Below are 16,609 nucleotides of genomic sequence, written 5' to 3' on the forward strand. Positions count from 1 at the left end.
ACTTTCCTACAACCAATTGACCTACAAACGGACTGTGGGAGGAAAGAGGAGCACCTGGCAGAGCCCAACGCGCCCCTGGGGAGGAACAGACAAGCTTGCTCACAAATGATGCTGGAATTGAATTCTGAACTCTGTCCTGAGGTGTAATAGTGTCACGCTACCGCGGCCCCACACGGTGTGCTTGTACGTGGCTTTGTGCTCTCTGAGAAGCTGCAGTTCTCCAGCCTCTAACAGGCGTTACCTGCTTTCCAGATCTATTTCGTTACCACATGTACATTGGAACAGGCAGGGAAATGCTTTATTGCATGAACAACCAGCAAACCCTAAGCAGCACGCACAAAATGCTGGAGGAACTCAGCCGGCAAGATGCACCAGGATACGGAAAACAGTGCAGTCAATGTTTCAGACCAAAATCCTTTGGCATCTTTTCCACAGAAGCATTTTGTATGTGTTGCTCAGATATCCAGCATCTGCAGATTTTCTCCTGTTTGTGAACAGAACACAAGGATGACAACATAGCATGTCCACAGTTCAACACAGACCACAACAGCAAAACAAGCCCCGTTCCTCCCTCCCACCCACAGTCCTTCAACGGTAAATTAGGCCTCCAGCTCCAACTTCATGGGTAACCCGAGGTCTGTCCTAGGACAGTGAGCAGCCACAACTGTTTAACTAGACTCCAGCTGGAGACTTTAAACTCAGTTACTTTAAAAAAAAGAAATAACCCACGCCATAAGACTTAGGAGCAGAATTAGGCCATTCAGCCCATCGAGTCTGCTCCACCATTCCATCATGGCTGATTTATCCCTCTCAACCCCATTCTCCTGCCTTCACACCATAACCTTTGACTAATCAAGAACCTATCAAACTCCACTTTAAATACACTCAATGGCTTGGTCTCCGCAATGAATTCCATAGATTCCCTACCCTCTGAGTGAAGATGTTCCCCCTCGTGATCCCTTTAAACATTTCACCTTTCACCCTTAACCCATGATCTGCAGTTCTAGTCTCACCCAACCTCGGTGGAAAAAGCCTGCTTGCATTAACCCTGTCATATCTCCCCTTATTTTCAAACTCTCCAGGGTATGAATTCCGAATCAATTCAACCTTTCCCAATAACTGAGGTCCCAGCAAAGTCCTTGTGAATTTTCTTTGTACTCTCTCTTGAGGTTCAGGCTGCTGGGTATCCTGCGGTGAGATTTGGGGCTGGGGGGATGAGGGGTGGGTAGTCAACTGGCTGTGACTCTCTCGTCTGGCTCTGGGTGGGTGAGGGAGGGAAGGCACAAGGGGTTGTCCCACAGTCCCTTCTCCCTTAGGTTTCCGGCGACTCAAGCAACCGCTCATTCACCACCCTTGTGCTGTGCGATTCGCGAGGAGGCGAGGAACAGGAGGAGGAGAGGGAAGGGGGTGTGGATTCCTCGACAGCTCCCACCCCTGATCAGCTGCTCGCCAACAAGCTCTTCCTGCCCGAGGGTGAGTGAGTTCACACCTTGGTGCACACACTGGCCTCGTCACATAACCCACCCCTCCCCGACACCTGTCCGCTCACCTCCCCTACCCGGCCCTGTCCGCTCACCTCCCCTCCCCGGCCCTGTCCACTCCCCCTCCCCGGCCCTGTCCACTCCCCCTCCCCGGCCCTGTCCACTCACCTCCCCTCCCCGGCCCTGTCTGCTCCACTCCCCTCCCCGGCCCTGTCCGCTCAACTCCCCTCCCCGGCCCTGTCCGCTCACCTCCCCTCCCCGGCCCTGTCCGCTCACCTCCCCTACCCGGCCCTGTCCGCACCCCTCCCCGGCCCTGTCCGCTCACCTCCCCTCCCCGGCCCTGTCCACTCCCCCTCCCCGGCCCTGTCCGCTCACCTCCCCTCCCCGGCCCTGTCTGCTCCACTCCCCTCCCCGGCCCTGTCCGCTCAACTCCCCTCCCCGGCCCTGTCCGCTCACCTCCCCTCCCCGGCCCTGTCCGCTCACCTCCCCTCCCCGGCCCTGTCCACTCCCCCTCCCCGGCCCTGTCCGCTCACCTCCCCTCCCCGGCCCTGTCTGCTCCACTCCCCTCCCCGGCCCTGTCTGCTCCACTCCCCTCCCCGGCCCTGTCCGCTCAACTCCCCTCCCCGGCCCTGTCCGCTCACCTCCCCTCCCCGGCCCTGTCTGCTCCACTCCCCTCCCCGGCCCTGTCCGCTCAACTCCCCTCCCCGGCCCTGTCCGCTCACCTCCCCTCCCCGGCCCCGTCCACTCCCCTTCCCGGCCCCGTCCACTCCCCTGCCCGGCCCCGTCCACTCCACTCCCCTCCCCGGCCCTGTCCGCTCACCTCCCCTCCCCGGTCCTGTCCACTCCCCCTCCCCGGCCCTGTCCGCTCACCTCCCCTCCCCGGTCCTGTCCTCTCCCCCTCCCCGGTCCTGTCCTCTCCCCCTCCCCGGCCCTGTCCACTCCCCCTCCCCGGCCCTGTCCGCTCACCTCCCCTCCCCAGCCCTGTCCGCTCCGCTCCCCTCCCTGGCCCTGTCCGCTCCCCCTCCCCTCCCCGGCCCTGTCCGCTCCGCTCCCCTCCCCGGTCCTGTCCACTTGCCTCCCCTCCCCGGCCCTGTCCGCACCCCTCCCCTCCCCGGCCCTGTCCGCTCGCCTCCCCTCCCCGGCCCTGTCCATTCCCCCTCCCCTCCCCGGCCCTGTCCGCTCCGCTCCCCCTCCCCGGTCCTGTCCACTTGCCTCCCCTCCGCGGCCCTGTCCACTCCCCCTCCCCTCCCTGGCCCTGTCCGCTGCCCTCCCCTCCCCGGCCCTGTCCGCTCCCCTCCCCTCCCCGGCCCTGTCCGCTCCGCTCCCCTCCCCGGCCCCGTCCACTCCCCTTCCCGGCCCCGTCCACTCCCCTGCCCGGCCCCGTCCACTCCCCTCCCCTCCCCGGCCCTGTCCGCTCACCTCCCCTCCCCGGCCCTGTCCACTTGCCTCCCCTCCCCGGCCCTGTCCGCACCCCTCCCCTCCCCGGCCCTGTCCGCACCCCTCCCCTCCCCGGCCCTGTCCGCACCCCTCCCCTCCCCGGCCCCGTCCACTCCCCTCCCCTCCCCGGCCCCGTCCACTCCCCTGCCCGGCCCCGTCCACTCCCCTCCCCTCCCCGGCCCCGTCCACTCCCCGCCCCTCCCCGGCCCCGTCCGCACCCCTCCCCGGCCCCGTCCACTCCCCTCCCCGGCCCCGTCCACTCCCCCTCCCCGGCCCTGTCCGCACCCCTCCCCTCCCCGGCCCCGTCCACTCCCCTGCCCGGCCCCGTCCGCACCCCTCCCCGGCCCCGTCCACTCCCCTGCCCGGCCCTGTCTGCACCCCACCCCGACCCTGTCCACTGGCCTCCCCTCCCCGGCCCTGTCCGCTCCCCCTCCCCGGCCCTGTCCGCTCCCCCTCCCCGGCCCTGTCCACTCCCCCTCCCCGGCCCTGTCCACTCGCCTCCCCTCCCCGTCCCTGTCCACTCGCCTCCCCTCCCCGACCCTGTCCACTCCCCCTCCCTGACTCTGTCCACTCCCCTCCCCTCCCCAGCCCTGTCCGCTCCCCTCCCCTCCCCGGCCCTTTCTGCATCCCACCCCGACCCTGTCCACTGGCCTCCCCTCCCCGGCCCCGTCCACTCCCCTGCCCGGCCCTGTCTGCACCCCCTCCCCGGCCCTGTCCGCTCCGCTCCCCCTCCCCGGCTGTGTCCGCACCCCCTCCCCGGCCTTGTCTGCACCCCACCCTGACCCTGTCCACTGGCCTCCCCTCCCCGGCCCTGTCTGCTCCCCCTCCCCAGCCCTGTCCACTCGCCTCCCCTCCCCGTCCCTGTCCTCTCGCCTCCCCTCCCCGACCCTGTCCGCTCCCCTCCCCTCCCCGACCCTGTCCGCTCCCCTCCCCTCCCCAGCCCTGTCCGCTCCCCCTCCCCTCCCCGGCCCTGTCCACTCCCCCTCCCCTCCCCGGCCCTGTCCACTCCCCTCCCCTCCCCGTCCCTGTCCTCTCGCCTCCCCTCCCCGACCCTGTCCGCTCCCCTCCCCTCCCCGGCCCTGTCCGCTCCCCCTCCCCTCCCCGGCCCTGTCCGCTCCCCTCCCCTCCCCGACCCTGTCCACTCGCCTCCCCTCCCCGTCCCTGTCCTCTCGCCTCCCCTCCCCGGCCCTGTCCACTGGCCTCCCCTCCCCGGCCCTGTCCGCTCCCCTCCCCTCCCCGGCCCTGTCCACTCCCCCTCCCCTCCCCGGCCCTGTCCACTCCCCCTCCCCTCCCCGGCCCTGTCCACTCCCCCTCCCCTCCCCGGCCCTGACCACTCCCCCTCCCTGACTCTGTCCACTCGCCTCCCCTCCCCGGCCCTGTCCGCTCCCCTCCCCTCCCCGGCCCTGTCCGCTCCCCTCCCCTCCCCGGCCCTGTCCACTCCCCCTCCCCTCCCCGGCCCTGACCACTCCCCCTCCCTGACTCTGTCCACTCGCCTCCCCTCCCCGGCCCTGTCCGCTCCCCTCCCCTCCCCGGCCCTGACCACTCCCCCTCCCTGACTCTGTCCACTCGCCTCCCCTCCCCGGCCCTGTCCACTCCCCCTCCCCTCCCCGGCCCTTTCTGCATCCCACCCCGACCCTGTCCACTGGCCTCCCCTCCCCGGCCCCGTCCACTCCCCTGCCCGGCTCTGTCCGCACCCCCTCCCCGGCCCTGTCCGCTCCGCTCCCCCTCCCCGGCCCTGTCTGCACCCCACCCCGACCCTGTCCACTGGCCTCCCCTCCCCGGCCCTGTCCGCTCCCCCTCCCCAGCCCTGTCCACTCGCCTCCCCTCCCCGTCCCTGTCCTCTCGCCTCCCCACCCCGACCCTGTCCACTGGCCTCCCCTCCCCGGCCCTGTCCGCTCCCCCTCCCCAGCCCTGTCCACTCGCCTCCCCTCCCCGTCCCTGTCCTCTCGCCTCCCCTCCCCGACCCTGTCCGCTCCCCTCCCCTCCCCGACCCTGTCCGCTCCCCTCCCCTCCCCGGCCCTGTCCTCTCGCCTCCCCTCCCCGACCCTGTCCACTGGCCTCCCCTCCCCGGCCCTGTCCTCTCACCTCCCCTCCCCGACCCTGTCCACTTGCCTCCCCTCACCGTCCCTGTCCTCTCGCCTCCCCTCCCCGACCCTGTCCACTGGCCTCCCCTCCCCGGCCCTGTCCGCTCCCCTCCCCTCCCCGGCCCTGTCTGCATCCCACCTGAGTCCCATCCCCACTCAGTATTCAATCCTGTCCTCCATACCGGACAGTGATGCAGCCAGTCACAATGCTCTCCACGGTACAGCTGTAGAAATTTGATATGCCAAATGAGATATAGCCACCATGGTGCCTTCTCTGCATCTGCATCGATATGTTGGCCCCAAGATAGATTCTCTGAGATATTCCCACCCAGGAGAGAGAGGACCAGAAAGCGGGGTGGAGTTGCCCCTCTGTGATGGGGACGGGGAGCATGAGGAGGTTAGCTGACTGATCCTCACGTCTGACCATCCCTGTACCAGGACCCTGTGGCCACACGGTGGTGAAGCTCTCACTCGCAGATATCAGCAGCATCACAGTGAAGACACTGCGAATCAACACAGACAAAATCATCGACGACTTCAAAAAGAGACAGGTACCCCGCTTCAGGTGAGTGTCTGTTCCGAGAAAAGCCTCTCTTCCTGCCTTAGCTCCTTCAGTATGTGTAGAGTCTGTGAAACCCCCCCCCCCCATCCCTCCATTACCCCTTCCAGTGAGTGACCGGGTCTGTGAAACCCATCTGTCCCTCCATTACCCCTTCCAGTGAGTGAACAGGTCTGTGAAACCCCATCTGTCCCTCCATTACCCCTTCCAGTGAGTGTCCGGGTCTGGGAAACCCCATCTGTCCCTCCATTACCCCTTCCAGTGAGTGTCCGGGTCTGTGAAACCCCATCTGTCCCTCCATTACCCCTTCCAGTGAGTGTCCGGGTCTGGGAAACCACCCCCCCCCCGTCTCTCCCTTACCCCCAGTAAGTGTCATTTGTTGGACGTGGTGATGTTGATCCAGAGGTGTTGTCGAAGTCAAGGCTGGCGCCTCGCACGTGGCTGTTATGGGCATTTTATTCACTGTTAAGGAACACAAAGTAAAATCATTCTTTTCGTCTCACACTCAGACTGGAGATGAAACCATTGCAGTGATAACAATTCACCAATGAAGTAACCAGATTCAAGTGCTCGACACATGCGACAGAACAACAATATATAATACATAATTAGCAATAACTATAATTACTGAACAGTACACATGTGTCGGGGATTATGTCAAATTATAAGCAAACCTGGAAGAGTTTAACTAATATAAACAATTATGCACCCTAATCCAATGCTGTGTTGTTGTAGGGGTTTGTAACCTCCCCAGTGTGATTAACTCCTGTCGACCCAGTTTATCTTAAAATTAAGCTCCTTATTATAACCACTTCCACTCTGGCGAAAAGTTTCTGACTGTCCACTCGATCGATGCCTCTCATCATCTTGTACACCTCTATCAAGTCAAGTCTCAGCTGACTTTGCTGTACAGAGGATAGGCCTAGCTCACTCACCCTATCCTCACAAATCCAGGCAGCATCCTGATAAATCCCTCTGCACCCTCTCTAAAGCTTTCACATCCTTCCTATAATAAGGTGAACAGAACTGATGACTTAGACAGGACGTGGTCTAACTAGGGTCTTGTAGAGCTGAAACGTTACCTCATGCCTTTTCAACAGAGTTTCCCAAGTAACGAAACACACTGCATTCCTTCGTAACCACCCTATCACCTTGCTTGGCATCTTTGAAGACTGGACCACAAGATTCCTTTGTTCCCCCACTGCTAACAACCCTGCATTCAGCTTTCTAAATGGTATTCCTAACAGCGCAGAATATCACACTATTCTAAATAGTGCGGACAGTCACGCTGTTCCAAACGGTGGGAACTGTCACACTGTTCCGAACGGTGTGGACAGTCGCGATGTTCCGGACGGTGGGGACCGTCGCGCCGTCCCGAACGGTGGGGACCGTCGCGCCGTCCCGAACGGTGGGGACCGTCGCGCCGTCCCGAACGGTGGGGACCGTCGCGCCGTCCCGAACGGTGGGGACAGTCCCGCCGTCCCGAACGGTGTGGGACAGTCGCGCCGTCCCGAACGGTGGGGACCATCGCGATGTCCCGAAAGGTGGGGACCGTCGCGCCCTCCCGAACGGTGTGGACAGTCGCGCCCTCCCGAACGGTGACGGTGTGGACAGTCGCGCCCTCCCGAACGGTGGGGACAGTCGCACCCTCCCGAACGGTGGGGGACCGTCGCGCCCTCCCGAATGGTGTGGACAGTCGCGCCGCCCCAAACGGTGGGGACCGTCGCGCCGTCCCGAACGGTGTGGGCAGTCGCGCCGTCCCGAACGGTGGGGACCGTCGCGCTGTTTCGAACGGTGGGGACAGTCGCGCTGTCTCAACCCAGCTCTGTATCCTGTCAATGGCCCATTGTAACCCAGCTCTGTATCCTGTCAATGGCCCATTGTAACCCAGCTCTGTATCCTGTCAACGGCCCATTGTAACTCAGCTCTGTATCCTGTCAATGGCCCATTGTAACTCAGCTCTGTATCCTGTCAATGGCCCATTGTAACTCAGCTCTGTATGCTGTCAACGGCCCATTGTAACCCAGCTCTGTATCCTGTCAATGGCCCATTGTAACCCAGCTCTGTATGCTGTCAACGGCCCATTGTAACCCAGCTCTGTATCCTGTCAATGGCCCATTGTAACCCAGCTCTGTATCCTGTCAATGGCCCATTGTAACCCAGCTCTGTATCCTGTCAATGGCCCATTGTAACCCAGCTCTGTATGCTGTCAACGGCCCATTGTAACCCAGCTCTGTATCCTGTCAATGGCCCATTGTAACCCAGCTCTGTATGCTGTCAACGGCCCATTGTAACCCAGCTCTGTATCCTGTCAATGGCCCATTGTAACTCAGCTCTGTATGCTGTCAATGGCCCATTGTAACCCAGCTCTGTATCCTGTCAACGGCCCATTGTAACTCAGCTCTGTATGCTGTCAACGGCCCATTGTAACCCAGCTCTGTATCCTGTCAACGGCCCATTGTAACCCAGCTCTGTATCCTGTCAATGTCCCATTGTAACCCAGCTCTGTATCCTGTCAATGGCCCATTGTAACCCAGCTCTGTATCCTGTCAATGGCCCATTGTAACCCAGCTCTGTATCCTGTCAATGGCCCATTGTAACCCAGCTCTGTATCCTGTCAATGGCCCATTGTAACCCAGCTCTGTATGCTGTCAATGGCCCATTGTAACCCAGCTCTGTATCCTGTCAATGGCCCATTGTAACCCAGCTCTGTATCCTGTCAATGGCCCATTGTAACCCAGCTCTGTATCCTGTCAATGGCCCATTGTAACCCAGCTCTGTATCCTGTCAATGGCCCATTGTAACCCAGCTCTGTATCCTGTCAATGGCCCATTGTAACCCAGCTCTGTATCCTGTCAATGGCCCATTGTAACCCAGCTCTGTATGCTGTCAATGGCCCATTGTAACCCAGCTCTGTATCCTGTCAATGGCCCATTGTAACCCAGCTCTGTATCCTGTCAATGGCCCATTGTAACCCAGCTCTGTATCCTGTCAATGGCCCATTGTAACCCGGCTCTGTATCCTGTCAACGGCCCATTGTAACCCAGCTCTGTATCCTGTCAACGGCCCATTGTAACCCAGCTCTGTATCCTGTCAATGGCCCATTGTAACCCAGCTCTGTATCCTGTCAATGGCCCATTGTAACCCGGCTCTGTATCCTGTCAATGGCCCATTGTAACCCAGCTCTGTATCCTGTCAATGGCCCATTGTAACCCGGCTGTGACCCTTTATCAGTTCCTCCAGTATTTTGTGTGTGTTGCTTGGAGTATTGGTCACCTATCTACAGGAAAGATGTAAATATGGTCGAAGAGTACCGAGAAAATTTACAAGGATGTTACTAGGTCTGGGGAACCTGAGTTATGAAGAAAGATGGAATAGGTTAGGACTTTATTCCTAGGAATGTAGAAGATTGAGGGGAGATTTGATAGAGAAGTACAAAGTGATGAGGGATGGGGTAAATACAAGCAGGTTTTTTCCACTGAGGTTGGTTGAGATTACAACTGGAGGTCATGGATTAAGGGTGAAAGGTGAAACATTCAACGCTTCACTCCGAGGGTGATGAGAGTGTGTAAGGAGCTGCCAGTGCGTGCGAGCAATGTAGATAGGTATATGGAAGGGAGTTTAAATGGCTCAGCATGGACTAATTGGGCCGAAAGGCTTGTTTCTATGCTGCACTTTTCTATGACTATAAATTTGATGTGCAAAGGAATCTTTGAGTCTGAATCCACGGATAAGACCTTGAGGTGTGGCTGTGCAGATTGTCAACAAGGAGGAGATGTTATTTCCAATCTGCACTGACTGGTCTCCCAATAAGTAAGGCAAGGATCCAGAGAATCATTGGGGATCTGGAGCGATGTGGACATAGAAACATTGAAAACCTACAGCACATTACAGGCCCTTTGGCCCACAAAGCTGTGCCGAACATGTCCTTACTTTAGAAATTACCTAGGGTTACCAACAGCCCTCTAAGCTCCATGTACCTGTCCAAGAGTCTCTTAAAAGACCCTATCATATCCGCCTCCACCACCGTTGCCAGTAGCCCATTCCACTCTCTGCGTTTAGAAAAAAAACTTACCCATTGACATCTCCTCTGTACCTACTTCCAAGCACCTTAAAAATGTGTCCTCTCGTGTTAGCCATTTCAGCCCTGGGAAAAAGCCTCTGACTATCCACAGGATCAATGCTTCTCATCATCTTATACACCTCTATCAGATCACCTCTCATCCTCCGTCGCTCCAAGGAGAAAAGGCCGAGTTCACTCAACCTATTCTCATAAGGCATGCTCCCCAATCCAGGCAACATCCTTGTAAATCTCCTCGGCACCCTTTCTATTTTTTCCACATCCTTCCTGCAATGAGGCGACCAGAACTGAGCACAATACTCCAAGTGGGGTCTGACCAGGGTCCTATATAGCTGCAACATTACCTCTCGGCTACGAAATTCAATCCTATGAAGGCCAATGCACTGTATGCTTTCTTAGCCACAGAGTCAACTTGCACAGCAGCTTTGAGTGTCCTATGGACTTGGACCACAAAATCCAACTGATCCTCCGCACTGTTCTGCCATCATATTTGACCTATCAAAAGGAAACACCTCACACTTATCTGGGTTGAACTCTATCTGCCACTTCTCAGCGCAGTTTTGCATCCTATCAATGTCCCGCTGTAACCTCTGACAGCCCTCCACACTACCCACAACACCTCCAACCTTTGTGTCATCAGCAAATTTACTAACCCGACCCTCCACTTCCTCATCCAGGTCAAATAAAAATCACAAAGAGTAAGGGTCCTAGAACAGATCCTGAGGCACACCACTGGTGACTGACCTCCATGCAGAATATGACCCGTCTGTAACCACTCTTTGCCTTCTGTGGGCAAGCCAGCTCTTGATCCACAAAGCAATGTCCCCTTGGATCCCATGCCTCCTTACTTTCTGAATAAGCTTTGCATGGGGTACCTTATCAAATGCCTTGCTGAAATCCATATACACTGTTGTTATTACTCCTTTCTAGAATCTGTCTCCCTATCTGCTTCTCGATGTCCCTGTCACTATTGGGTGATCAATAAAAAACACTCTAGAGTTATTAACCCCTTCCTGTTCCTAACTTCCACCCACAGAGACATCGTAGACAATCCCTCCATGACTTCCTCCTTTTCTGCAGCTCGACCTTGAAGGCCCACACTCAATGATTCAGGAACATCTTCTTCCCCTCTGCCACCACCTTTCTGAACAGTTCATGAACACTGCCTCTATTGGTAATGGTTGAGGGTTACAAGTGTTAGTGATGGCTGGAGGAGGGCAGCTGATGCCCCGAACTGACGGGTAGCGGAGGGGTTTGTGGTTCAGGTAGATGAGGGGCAAAGTCTAACGCATGCTCTGTGTTCTTACAGGAACGATCCGCCTGGACCGTCGGTCACCACGGCAACGCAGGAGCTGCTGCGTCTGGCCGAGGGCAGCCCAGGCGGCATTGCCAGTCTGGACCCGGTCAGCGACCTGCAGCTGAAGGACCTGGACCTGGTGGAGGGCTACAGCAGAGCACGCCAGCTGGAGGGCTCCCTTGGCACGTTTACCTGCGTCCACAGCCCCAAGTTTACCACTGAGGTACGGCACGGTCACCGACATACCTCGCAAAGTTTGTTATTTTGTGGCTGCAGAATAGTGCAATATATGTATAAAAATTACTGATAGCCGGCCGGTGGGGTAGTGGCGTCTGCACTGGACTTCGAGGTGAGCGGCCTCGGTTTCGAGTCCTGGCGGCCCTTGCACGCTTTCCATTCATTGAAGGAATGGCGGGGTTGCCCCCCGACGTACCACAAGGCACAGAGAGAACAACACAAAGTTACAGTAAGTCATGTGGGGGGAAAAAAGCAAAAATGATCATTAGATCGATCAGAAATCTGATAGCAGAGGGGAAGAAGCTATTTTTGAAACGAGTGTATGCCTTCAGGCTCCTGTCCCTCCTGTCCTGGGTGATGGGGATCCTGAATGACAGATGTCATCTTCTTGAGGAATTGCCTTTTGAAGATGTCCTGGATCTGGGGAGGCTTGTCCCCATTATGCAGCTGGCTGAGTTTACAACTTTCTGCAGCTCTTTCCGATCCTGCCCCCAGTCCCCACCCTCCTGTCCATGCTCTGTGCTTCTCTAACTGATGCCTCAGCAATAAAACTACTCCCACCCCTCAAAGTAATTCATCACCAAAAATAAAACAAATCACAGGGAGTGTGGGGTGGTGTAGAAACCCAGGGTCCGGGCAAGGTGGGGGCAGAGGAGTGGTGACCCTGGGGGAGGAAGGGGTGACAGAGCTCCCCAGTGACCTCTCTCTCTCCTTTTGACTCCATGTCTCCCCCATCTTTCTCTCCCTGTCCCCGTTTCTCTCTCTTCCCCTTCCTGTCTGTTTGTCCATCTCTCTATTTTCCACTGTTTTCCCATCTTTGACTCTTTCTGTCTACCTTCTCTCTCTCCATCTGCCTCTCTGCCCGTTTCTGTCTCCCTCTCTCTCCATCTCTCTCTCTCTCTGTCTCTGTCTCCCTGTTTCTATCTCTGTCCTGTTTTCCCATCTCTCTCCCTCTGTCTCCGTTTCTCTCTCCCTCTCTCTCCATCTCTCTCTCTCTGTCTCTGTCTCCCTGTTTCTATCTCTGTCCTGTTTTCCCATCTCTCTCCCTCTGTCTCTGTTTCTCTCTCCCTCTCTCTCCATCTCTCTCTCTCTGTCTCTGTCTCCGTTTCTATCTCTGTCCTATTTTCCCATCTCTCTCCCTCTGTCTCCGTTTCTCTCTCCCTCTCTCTCCATCTCTCTCTCTCTGTCTCTGTCTCCCTGTTTCTATCTCTGTCCTGTTTTCCCATCTCTCTCCCTCTGTCCTGCTCATTTCCGGCCTCTCCTCCCCTCCCTCTGCCACAGTACATGCGGATGCAACAGCGGATGCTGATGAAGGAGGAGTTGGAGCGACTGCGGTTCCTCTTGTCAGACCAGAGCCTGGTCTTACTGCCCGAGTACCAGCAGCGCGTGGAGGTGGGTGCAGGGTGCTGGGTGTACAAGTGTGGGGAAAGTAAGTGTGTGTGTGTGTGTGTGTGTGTGTGTGTGTGTGTGTGTGTGTGTGTGTGTGTGTGTGTGTGTGTGTGTGTGTGTGTGTGTGTGTGTGTGTGTGTGTGTGTGTGTGTGTGTGTGTAGTTCAGTGGAACATTGGAGGGTGGGGAACTGTGTTGGAAGGGAGAAGAAAGGCTTGCTGTGGGGTGTGGGGAGGTCTGAGGGCAGCAGAGGTGTGTTTGAGTGTGGGGAGTGAGGCGTTTAAGGGTGAGGTAGTGGGTGGGGTTGAAAAAAGAGTTTCCTCTTCTAACCCTGGTGTCCTACACCCTTGCCCCCCCTCCCGGTTCCCTCCCCTCTCCTCACTGCCCCATCCCCACTACCTCTTCCCCAACCCCTCCTGCTCAGGTGCTGAAGAGGCTCAGGTACATTGACAATAGCTGTGCAGTGCAGTTGAAGGGCCGAGTGGCCTGTGAGATCAGTAACCACGAGCTGATCGTCACGGAGATGGTGCTGGAGAATGTGCTGACGGAGCTGCGGCCTGAGGAGATCGTCGCCCTGCTCTCCTGCCTCGTCTTCCAGCAGAAAACACAAGTGGAGCCTGAGCTCAGCGAGACCCTGCAAAGGGTGAGAGGGAGAGGGTGACCCCGGCAAGGGTGGGGGGAAGGGAGAGGGTGACCCCGGCAAGGGTGGGGGGAAGGGAGGGTCAGACACTGGCAGAGGTAGGGGTCAGACACTGGCAGAGGTGGGGGAAGGGGGAAGGTACGTACACCGGTAGAGAGGAAAAAGGGCAGTCTGCAGCGGAGGGGTGTAAAAGGAGGACAGACCCTGGCAGAGCAGTGTGGGGAGGACAAATCCCAGTGGAGGTGGGAAAGATGGGAGAATGGACCAGGGCTGAGGGGCGAAGGGGGGGTATGGACCCCAGTGGAGTGGTGGAAGGTGTCCCTGGCAGAGAGATGGTGGGGATGGACCCAGGCGAGTGCGGAGGAAAGGACAGAAGTTGTCCCCTCGTCTGCTCCCTGCCCGACTAGCCACATCCTCGTCCAGCTCGAACCGGGCTCAGGTAGTTCTGTAGACAGGTGGGACTGAGGGTCAGGCAATGGGTGGAACTGAGGCTAAAGTGACCATTTCCTGTCTGCGCAGGGCGTGGACAGGATCCGGGGCGTGGCGGAGCGGATTGCCACACTGCAGCGTGAGTGTGGCCTCAGAGAGTCGGTGGAGGATTTTGTTGACCAGTTGAAGTTCGGCCTGGTGGAGGTGGTGTACGAGTGGGCACGGGGTCTGGTGAGTATTGGCATGGGTCTCCACGGCTCTGCCGCACAGGATGAACTAGGGAAACTTTCCTTCAGATGGTTGACCGATGACCTCCCCTCCCTCCGTTCAAACCACTCTTGGCATGACACCCTCATGCACCCACACCTCTCCATCCTTGTAAAACCCACCCTGTCTCTATTATGGTCCTCCCTCCCTCCCTCCCTCTGTGACCCCGCTCTGGCCTCTAGGCACCTCCCAGTCTCTGTGACCCCCCGGCCCCTAGGCATCCCCCAGTCTCTGTGACCCCCCGGCCCCTAGGCACCTTCCAGTCTCTGTGACCCCCCGGCCCCTAGGCATCCCCCAGTCTCTGTGACCCCCCTGCTGAACCTAGGCACCCCCCAGTCTCTGTGACCCCCTGCTGAACCTAGGCACCTCCCTGTCTCTGTGACCCCCCCCCTGCTGAACCTAGGCACCTCCCAGTCTCTGTGACAAATTTTTTTGAGGGTGTGACGAAACACATTGATGAAGGTAGACCCTAAAGGTGTCTGAAGGTAGCGTATACGGATTTCAGCAAGGCATTTGATAAGGTACCCCATGCAAGGCTTATTGAGAAAGTAAGGAGGCATGGGATCCAAGGGGACATTGCTTTGTGGATCCAGAACTGACTTGCCCACAGAAGGCAAAGAGTGGTTGTAGATGGGTCATATTCTGCATGGAGGTCGGTCACCAGTGGTGTGCCTCAGGGATCTGTTCTGGGACCCCTACTCTTTGAAATTTTTATAAATTACCTGGATGAGGAAGTGGAGGGATGGGTTGGCAAATCTGCTAATGACACAAAGGTTGGGGGTGTTGTGGATAGTGTGGAGGGCTGTCAGAGGTTACAACAGGACATTGACAGGATGCAAAAGTGGGCTGAGAAGTGGCAGATGGAGTTCAACCCAGATAAGTGTGAGTTGTTTCATTTTGGTAGGTCAAATATGATAGCAGAATATAGTGTTAATAGTAAGACTCTTGTCAGTGTGGAGGATCAGAGGGATCTTGTGGTCCAAGTCCATAGCACTCTCAAAGCTGCTGTGCAGGTTGACCCTGTGGTTAAGAAGGCATATCATGCAGTGGCCTTCATTAATTGTGCGATTGAGTTTAGGAGCCAAGAGGTAATATCGCAGCGATATAGGACCCTGGTCAGACCCCACTTGGAATACTGTGCTCAGTTCTGGTCGCCTCACTACAGGAAGGATGTGGAAACCATTGAAAGGGCGCAGAGGAGATTTACAAGGATGTTGCCTGGATTGGGGAGCATGCCTTATGAGAATAGGTTGAGTGAACTCGGCCGTTTCTCCTTGGAGCGACGAAGGATGAGAGGTGATCTGATAGAGGTGTATAAGATGATGAGAGGCATTGATCGTGTGGATAGTCAGAGGCTTTTTCCCAGGGCTGAAGTAGAAACATAGAAAACCTACAGCGCAATACAGGCCCTTCGGCCCCAGAGTTGTGCCGAACATGTCCCCACCTTAGAAATTACTAGGCTTACCCTCTATTTTACTAAGCTCCATGTACCTATCCAAAAGTCTCTTAATAGACCCTATCGTATCCGCCTCCACAACCATTGCCGGCAGCCCATTCCACACACTCACCACTCTCTGAGTAAAAAACTTGCCCCAGACATCTCCTCTGTACCTACTCCCCAGCATGAGAGGCTAGCATGAGAAGGCACAGTTTTAAGGTGCTTGGAAGTAGGTACAGAGGATGTCAGGGCTAAGTTTTTTACTCGGAGAGTGGTGAGTGTGTGGAATGGGCTGCCGGCAATGGATGGTGGAGGCGGATACGATAGGGTCTTTTAAGAGACTCCTGGACAGGTTCATGGAGCTCAGAGAATCGAGGAAAGCCTCGGTAATTTCTAAAGTAAGAAGGTGTTCAGCACAGCTTTGTGGGCCGAAGGGCCTGTATTGTGCTGTAGGTTTCCTATGTGACCCCCTCAGGACCCTTGGTCCCTCCCCCGTCTCTGTGACCCCTCTGCTCCCTGCACCACTCCTGTCTCTATGAAACCTCTCTCCCCTCTCTGTAAGCCCCTGCACTAGCCCCTACATACATCCCACTTTCCCCTCCTCATCCCACCCTGAGCCTTTCTGCAGCTGGGAGGGATTATGGGTGGTTGGTAAGTTCTCCCCCCCACCCCCGTGTCCCCTGTCCCTGGGCCGATGGGGGGGGAATACGGGTGGGTGGTGGATTCTGTCGGCCCCCCCCGTGTCCCCTGTCCCTGGGCCGATGGGGGGGGGATAGAGGTGGGTGGTGGATTCTCTGGCCCCCCCCCCTCCATGTCCCCTGTCCCTGGGCCGATGGGGGGATAGAGGTGGGTGGTGGATTCTCTGGCCCCCCCCCCCCTCCATGTCCCCTGTCCCTGGGCCGATGGGGGGATAGAGGTGGGTGGTGGATTCTCTGGCCACCCCCCCCATGTCCCCTGTCCCTGGGCCGATGGGGGGATAGAGGTGGGTGGTGGATTCTCTGGCCCCCCCCATGTCCCCTGTCCCTGGGCCGATGGGGGGGGGATAGAGGTGGGTGGTGGATTCTCTGGCCACCCCCCCCATGTCCCCTGTCCCTGGGCCGATGGGGGGATAGAGGTGGGTGGTGGATTCTCTGGCCACCCCCCCCATGTCCCCTGTCCCTGGGCTGATGGGGGGATAGAGGTGGGTAATGGATTCTGTCTGCCCCCCCCCCCATGTCCCCTGTCCCTGGGCCGATGGGGGGATAGAGGTGGGTGGTGGATTCTCTGGCCCC

The 16,609-nt window shown here is 57.9% G+C and overlaps 1 protein-coding gene across 1 annotated transcript in view; it reads left to right on the forward strand.

The window, feature by feature from the left end:
• Positions 1-16,609, forward strand: part of skic2 (SKI2 subunit of superkiller complex) — a 110,382-nt gene that overhangs the window by 92,820 nt on the left and 953 nt on the right. Inside the window, exons 23-28 of the mRNA XM_073034813.1 lie at positions 1,317-1,473; positions 5,441-5,567; positions 10,952-11,162; positions 12,458-12,568; positions 12,989-13,207; positions 13,724-13,864. Coding sequence (XP_072890914.1) covers positions 1,317-1,473; positions 5,441-5,567; positions 10,952-11,162; positions 12,458-12,568; positions 12,989-13,207; positions 13,724-13,864 — 966 coding nt within the window. The remainder of the gene's footprint in view (positions 1-1,316; positions 1,474-5,440; positions 5,568-10,951; positions 11,163-12,457; positions 12,569-12,988; positions 13,208-13,723; positions 13,865-16,609) is intronic.

Source organism: Hemitrygon akajei, chromosome 2, assembly GCF_048418815.1.
Source record: "Hemitrygon akajei chromosome 2, sHemAka1.3, whole genome shotgun sequence".
Classification (NCBI taxonomy): domain Eukaryota; kingdom Metazoa; phylum Chordata; class Chondrichthyes; order Myliobatiformes; family Dasyatidae; genus Hemitrygon; species Hemitrygon akajei.